This window comes from Pseudozyma flocculosa (assembly GCF_000417875.1).
Source record: "Pseudozyma flocculosa PF-1 unplaced genomic scaffold scaffold00007, whole genome shotgun sequence".
NCBI lineage: Eukaryota > Fungi > Basidiomycota > Ustilaginomycetes > Ustilaginales > Ustilaginaceae > Pseudozyma > Pseudozyma flocculosa.
Window position 1 is genome coordinate 927,060 of NW_006920875.1, and position 7,058 is coordinate 934,117.

Consider the following 7,058-nt stretch of genomic DNA (forward strand, 5'->3'; position numbering starts at 1 on the left):
CGACGTCGTAACTCCATCTCGGCCCGGTGGCGCGTCAGCGCCGATGTGGTCGTGGTCGCGCCCTCGCGATCGACGTCGGTCGCGGGCCAGTCGCTCTCGCCGCCTCCGTCCCACTCTGTCTCGGTGCCAGAGGCATAGTCCCGAGGCCCTGCGGCCGACGACGAGCCCGGCTCGCCACCTTCCGGCCGGTCCGACGGCTCTGCCTGCTGATCCTGCCGCGCCCTTTGCTGTTGTTGCTGCTGCTTGTGCCGGTTGGTCGGTCCGCCAATGACGGCTCGCCAGAAGCGCGTGCCCTGGCCTCCCTTCCTCCTTCGCCTCGACTTGCCGAGCCGCTGTCCGCCCCCACCGCCGCCGCTGCCAAAGCGCACCACGGTGGCGTCGCTCTCGTCGCCCGACCTGACGTCGAGGTCGCTCGTCGCAGCCTGCTGCCGCCTCAAGCGCTGGCGGTACTTTTGCCACTGCGGCGGCCGCAGCCGCGCCTGGCCAAACTGGTCGATGAAGTAGTCGTCGTCGTCGGCCGTCTCGCCCTCGTCGCTCCTGCCGCCGTCCCAGGTACCCTTACCGCCGACGCCGCCGATGCCGCCGCCGCTGCTGCCGCCAGCCTCGCCGCCCTCCTCGTCCTCGGTGTCGTCGGCGTCGACATCGCCCTCGAGCACGGCGTCGGCAATGTTGCTCGTCACCCAGCGCGCCACAATGTCGCTCAGCGCCGTCGTGGTGCCAATGACGGCCCACGCGCCCAGCGGCTGCCGGATGCCAAAGACGTGCACGGTGATGCGCACCAGCGGCCAGCAGATGGCCTGCAGCGCCAGCAGCCGGATCAGCGAGGGCAGCACCGAGTAGTAGAGCAGCCAGCGACGCAGCAGCAGCGTCGTAAACGACAGCGCATAGTAGGCCGTAAAGACGCTCCACAGGCTCGACACGGCAAAGTCGAGCGCCCCCGGCTGGCGCACCGCGGCGCCGACGGCAGCGTAGCTGCTGTACAGCCGGTCGTCCTGGGTGGCAAGCAGGTAGGCGTTCCTCGCCAGCCAAAAGGTGCCCAGGCAGCCCGGCACCACGGCCAGCCACCGCAGCGGATGCAGCAGGACCCGCAGCACCAGCGGGATCTCTTCCTCGTCGTCGGCAGAGACGGCGTAAGCCTGCTGCGAGTGTCGCACTCGGCCAGGGGCGAGGGCATCGAAGCCCCCGTCCGCCTCGGCCAGGCCGGCGAGCTCGCGCGACAGCTGCTCAAAGTCGGACGGAGTCGGCGAGAGGCTGCGCTGGTCCAGGGCGCCGGCGTCGTCGCCATCGGGCTCCGAGCGCGGCGCCATGTCGGGATCGCTGGTGCCGGCATCGGAACGACGCGCATCGCGGCTCGAGGCCCCTGCTGCGCTCGAGGCATCCGAGTCTACCGTCGGCAGACCTGGCCGAATGTGGAACTGTTGTTGTTGCTGCTGCGGCCAGATCGAAGCTTCGACGCTAGGCCGACCTTGAAGATGGAGCGAAGATCGCCTCGAGTGGCCGCTGGACCGTGTGCCGCTGCGTCGGCCCGCGGTTCCAGCCGGTGCATAGCTGAACGCGCCCCCAGCAGCCGGCGCCTCGCCCTGCTGCGCCGGCTCGCTCTGAGCCGAGCATTGCTGCCGTGCCATTCTTGAAACGACGCCGGAGCTCGATCGAGGACGTGGCAGCGTGGGACTCGACGCGACTGCAGCGGCGGGAGCAGCGGCAACGGCAGCCTCGCCGCCGCGAGACCTGCCTGCCTCGTTAGACGCCGCACTGCGTCGCTCGCTCCTCCTCTCGCGCGAGATCGAGGGTGAAAACGAGAGCCCGTCGCGATCGCCGCCCTGGCCGTCGTCGTCGTCGCTGCTGCTTGCGGCAAAGATTGCATCCGGGCTCAACTCGCCCGAGCGGGCGCCGAAGCCGTGCGCCTGGTCCGCCGCTGTCTGCGCCAGCCCAAGCCCTCGCGGCAAGGGCGAGATGCTCGACAGTCCGCGGAGGCCGCCGTGGAACGAGGCCGAAGGCGACGCGGGTACGCTGCGGTGCTCGCCCGCCGGACTCAACGCAGAGATGCCCGGCGAAAGCGCGTTCCTCGAATGTCGCCTAGGTGGCCTTTGCTGCGGGATCGGGATGGCGATGGGGGGCGGCAGGGGAGGGTCCGGCGAGCCGGGAAAGCCCGACGACGACGACGCCGCAGCCGCAGCCGAGGATGCGGCCATCGCAGAAGCCGGCCGTTGCGGCGCCGCGGGTGCGCCGGTGATGGGTGCGGGTGCGCCGGTGATGGGTGCGGGTGCGCCAGCGAAGCTCCGCTGCAGCTCCTGCTCGGTTTCGGAGGCGCGAGGCGCATAAGGCGGTGGCGGCGCGTCGCCCTCGTCCATGCCAGCACCCGCGGAAGCCGCGGCATCGACCATCTCGGTGTCAAAGTGGGGCAGGTGCGGTGTGCTGCGGCTGGCGAAGAGCTGGTGCAGACCGATGAGCTGGGCGGCACGCTGCGCCATCTCAGCGGCAGCGACGGCGGCGGGGTCCATAGGGCCCATGTGCGGACTGGGACCGGCCGACAGCGGCGGGAAGTAGGACGGCGAGGAGAGCGCTGCGTGGCTATGGAGGTGGTGGTACTGGCCGTGGTGCGAGTGGATGCTGGCGGCCGACGAGGAGAGGAGCGGGTCGATGAACCCGGAGCCGTGCCGCGACAGGACGGGTGAGGCCGGCAGCGACCCTTGCATGCCATAGGCCCAGTCGATTGGCGTGAGGGAGCCGTCGGGCAGGCGCGCATAGGCGCCCGGGCTGGTAGGCGCATGTCCGAGCGCTGCATTCGCCGACAGCAGAGGCGACGAGGGTGTTGTGCGCGAGTAAGGGGCGTAAGATCTGTCGGCCGTCATCGAGAGGCTCGACAGCGCGGGGAGATGGGGGCTCGACCGGTTGCGCGATGTTTCGAGGTCGTGGGTCTCGCTGGCGCCGCTGCCGCTCGTCGCTGTGCTGGTACTCCTCCGGCCCGGACCGGGTCGCCGCTGCGATTGGCTTGCCTCGCCGCTCGAGGGAGGGGCCGCATCGTGGCCGCGCGAGTGCGGTCTTGCCGGACGGGAGCGAGTCGGCGCAGGGCGCCCGTTGGAAGTGGAGGCGCGAGAAGGGTCGTGGTGGTGATGGTGGTGGTGAGAGGCCGGGTCGATCGCGTCGGCGGCGGGTATCGAGGCCGACGAGGATGCACGCGAACGGTGCACTCGACGCCGGTTGCTGCCGTTGGCAAGGTGGGAATGGGTAGCTGCCGCTGCCGCTGCCGCTGTCGCTGTCGAGCTGGAGGCCTCGCTGGCCCGGTCGCTCCTGGGCCCGCCGTACCAGGCCTCTTCAGCTGACGCGCCATCCTGCTGCTGCTGCTGCCTCTCGAGGCTGTCGCAGCCGTGGGGCGAAGGAGGTCGACTGGGCGGCGTGCCGGCGGGAGTGAATCCGGCGCCGGCCTGGGTAGACCAGGAGCGAGCCCTGTCGCGTCGGAGGATGCTGGCCACGCTGCTGGGATCACTGTGGGTGTCTTGGATGCCCTGCGACGCGGTGCGGCGCTGCTGGCTTGCGGTCGGGGCCGGTGCGGTGGAGGAGGCGTGGGATGAAGAGGTCGGCGCTGCGCGGGCAGAGTCATCTGCTGGTGGACGGAGGACGGTCGAAGACATAGAGAGAGGCGCAGACGTCAGAGGACCGCGACCGAGACGGTGGGAATGGGTACCGTACTCACCACGCTCGAAGGCAGGGGGCTTGGACGTCGACGTGCCGAGGCGCGAGTGCAAGGGCGAAAGCGAGTCGGACGCCAGGGCGGGAAAGGTATGAGCGCTGGCCCATTGGCGCGAGGTCGGGTCGATGTCGATGTCGATGTCGATGTCGAGTGCTGCGGAGGCGGCTGCCGACGAAGGTGGTGTTGGCGGGTTGGGAGAGGGCAGTATGGCCGGGGGGACGGAAGCGTCCGGAGTCATTGGATCGGGAGCGCCGCCATTGGGCCGTCTGTCGGTCGGTCGAGTGTCGCTGCTTGTGCTCTCAGAGGGGATCTCGTGTGGGCCGCAAAGCAGGATTCCAAGGCCGGATGCAGGGGTCCAATGGTGTGTGGTTCCTGCCTCGCCGTGTTTATATCCAGCAGAGGGAAGGCGGGCCAAGTCGAGTGTCGAGTCGAGGGCGACGGCAACCACCGTGGTGGATCTAGCTGCGGGCCGAAGAAGGGTTCGAGATAACGGGCCGGCGTTGTCCGTTGGCCGTGAGGGTCGTCGCTGTCGTCCGCGCGGGGTATCTTTGCAGGCAGGCAGTCAGAAGTGCGGGCGGGCGTGCGATAAGGCCGGCAGCTCAATCCGGGTCGGGGCGTCGAGAGGTCGTAGGTCGAAGTCGAGGAGGGAGAGGGAGAGGGAAGAAAGCAAAGCCAAAACCTTGATTTCGATGCGCCCGCCTGGCCTGGCCTGGCCGTGCGTCGCTCCCCGCGCCTGCTGGCCTGGCGCCTTTTCGAGCTTCGTCTCGCTTGGCCGCGGCGGGTGTGGAGAAAAAAGCAAGCAGGGTAGCCTCGCCTCGCCTCGCCTCGCCTGGCTACGCCCACCGCCGGTCCAGGCCAGGCTGTGTTGGTCTCGGACAGCACCGCCGCCTCGCCTTACCTTGTGCGCGCAGTGATTCGGCCTGGCTCTCAAGCCAGCACACAGCCACGACACGCCCTCGATACAGCCTCGACACGAGCAACAACGACGACGATGGGGCCAACAACAGCGTGCCGGCCCGGTCGAGGGTCCACCCAGCGAGCAAGAGAGAGTCCATCTATCATTATCGGTCGGGCTTTGGGTACGGCTGCGGCGCTGGCCGTCTCTCTAGCGACGACGGGGGCAAGAGCACCGCGGGCAGCAGCGCGTGCGGCCGTCACATTCCACCCGGCCCCTCTTGCCCGCTCCGGGTGCAGTCTATGGTTGATGTGGTCGGTGGTAAGCTCCCTGGCCAATCGCACTGGGTCGCGTGACCCTCTTGCCGTCGTTTTGCAGCACTCGAGGGCTTTCCAGGCGACGGAGCCGACGTCGTCGTGGCCCCCCCTTGCCGCAGCGTCTACTTGGCCGACGAGGCCGCCGGGGGCCTGCCAAAGTCCTCGTGCATCTCGAGCAGCAGCTGGAGCGCGCGCCTGGCGTGCGTCCTCGACGGGTCCTCGCCGGGCACGCCGTCGCGCAGCGTGTCGGGCAGCGCGTCCTTGTCCTCAAACGGATACGGCAGCAGCGCCTGCAGGTACTCGTACGCCACCAGCGTGGCGCCAAACTGCGGGCTCGACCGCAGCACCCGCGCCAGGCTCCCCTTGAAAAACGCCTTGGGCCCCTCGTCCTTGAGCACCTTGGCAAAGCAGTCGGTGATGCCCTTGTACGTCGCCTGCCCCTTTCTCGCCTCGACCTGCAGCCGCGTCTTGATCACGTCGGCCGGCGTCGTCAGAAACGCCGCGGGCATGCCCGCGATGGCCGCAGACGCCAGCGTCTCGCCAAACGACAGCTTCTTGCCGTTGCGGCCCTCGCCAAACGTGTCCTTCTTGAGGTGGGCGTAGGCGGGGAAGTAGATGGCGCTGAACGGGATATCGCGCAGCAGGCACGCCGTGGCGCCCTTGTACAGGCCCACCAGGCCCAGCTGGCGCACAATGTGGACCGCGCCGCGCGCCACCCGGTCGCCGCCCTCGGCCTTGGCAATCTCGCCCGCCACCTGCAGCCGGATCTTGACAATCTCGAGCGGGTTGGTGAAGACGACCTGGCAGCCGCCGGCGGTGCCACCGGCCACGAGCTCCCACGGCAGCGTGATGCTGCCCGTGATCGGATCCCGCGCCTTGCCGCGCACCAGGTCGTTGACCGTCAGCTTGATGGCCTTTTCCGGCGCCACGCCCAGCAGCTGCGGGCCCAGGCCAGAGTAGAAGCCCAGGAAGCCCTCGTTGCGGAACACCTTTTTGACGCAGTCGATCGAGTTTTTGTACATGAGCGGCTCACCGACGACCGACGACCTGCGCGCAGGGCGGGCAGCGAGGCGGGGGCGAGGCACAGGGAAGCGGGTCAGCGCGGGTGCCGGCGTGTGGTTTCGACGAGCTCTCGTCTTCGAGGGCGCCGGCGCCGCCCACTCACCTCTGGTTCTGCATGCGGGTCTTGACCAGGTCGATGGGGTAGACGAGCGTGGCGCCCGTGGCGCCGGCGATGCCGCCGAGGCCAAAGTTGTAGGCCGACTTGGCCACCTCGGTCAGGGCGCTCTTGACGGGCTTTTCGCGCTTCTCGTGCTGGATCTCGGCGAGCTTCTCGTGGGCCTCCTGCTCGGGCGTCTTGCCGGGCAGCGGGTGCGGGTCGAGGTCGTCGGAGATGAAGAGCTCGTGGCAGATGAGGTTCTCTGCATCGGTGGCGCCGCGCACCGTCGACGTCTTGTACGAGAGCATGCCCGGGGCCGACTGCGACACCTCGGCCCGGAAGCGCTCCAGGTGGCTCTGGAACTGTTGCGCGGCATCGGGACGCGAGTAGACCTGGGGTGCGGCGGGCGGGCGAACGGCGGCAGCGGCAGCGGCAGCGGCAGCGCAGCGGCAGCGCAGCGGCAGCGGCAGCGGCAGCGGCAGCGGCGAGACGAGACGAGACGAGGACGACGGGTCAGCCACGGAGCGGTCCGGCGAGCAACAGCGCCAGCAAGCGCGCGCGCCAGACTAGGCTCACCTTTGCATTGACGACAAACTTGCCCTCGCCGGGGAGATGCGGGACGATGTAGTAGCCGTGGCCGCTGAGCTGCTGGGGCGACGCGGACTTGGAGGGTTCGGCCTGCGCCTCTTCGCAGTGGACCTTGCGCACCAGCGGCGGGAAGAAATGCGACATGTTGAGGGAGGTGGCCAAGCGAGCGCCGGGTGTGTGCGGGTGTCGAGGTAGATCCAAGGTCGTCTGTTGCAGTAGTGCCGTCGGGCGGGGTTGTTGTGTTGCGTCGCGGGTGCAGTCGACCGTAGGACAGAGGGGGGGGGCAGCGGCGAAGAGCAGACGGGCAGACGGGCAGACGGGCAGACGGACTGGAAGCAATCGAGACCGGAGCCCAGGTAAACACGAACAGCAGGAAGAGGAGCGGTGTCGTATAACTTACGTATAATA

General features: G+C 69.0%; 2 protein-coding genes across 2 annotated transcripts in view; both read right to left on the bottom strand.

Moving 5' to 3' along the window:
• The window catches only part of PFL1_02693 (uncharacterized protein), a gene marked incomplete at both ends in the record, with an annotated part of 4,383 nt that extends 454 nt beyond the window's left edge, over positions 1-3,929 (bottom strand). Inside the window, 2 exons of the mRNA XM_007880207.1 lie at positions 13-3,601; positions 3,695-3,929. Of these exons, the coding sequence (XP_007878398.1) occupies positions 13-3,601; positions 3,695-3,929 (3,824 nt within the window). The remainder of the gene's footprint in view (positions 1-12; positions 3,602-3,694) is intronic.
• Positions 3,930-5,025: 1,096 nt separating this feature from the next.
• On the bottom strand, positions 5,026-6,794 carry PFL1_02694 (uncharacterized protein; the record flags this gene model as incomplete). The annotated part of the gene is made up of 3 exons (XM_007880208.1): positions 5,026-5,950; positions 6,069-6,454; positions 6,639-6,794. 3 exons carry the CDS (start codon positions 6,792-6,794, stop codon positions 5,026-5,028), a joined length of 1,467 nt encoding a protein of 488 aa, XP_007878399.1.
• Between the last annotated feature and the right edge of the window lie 264 nt (positions 6,795-7,058).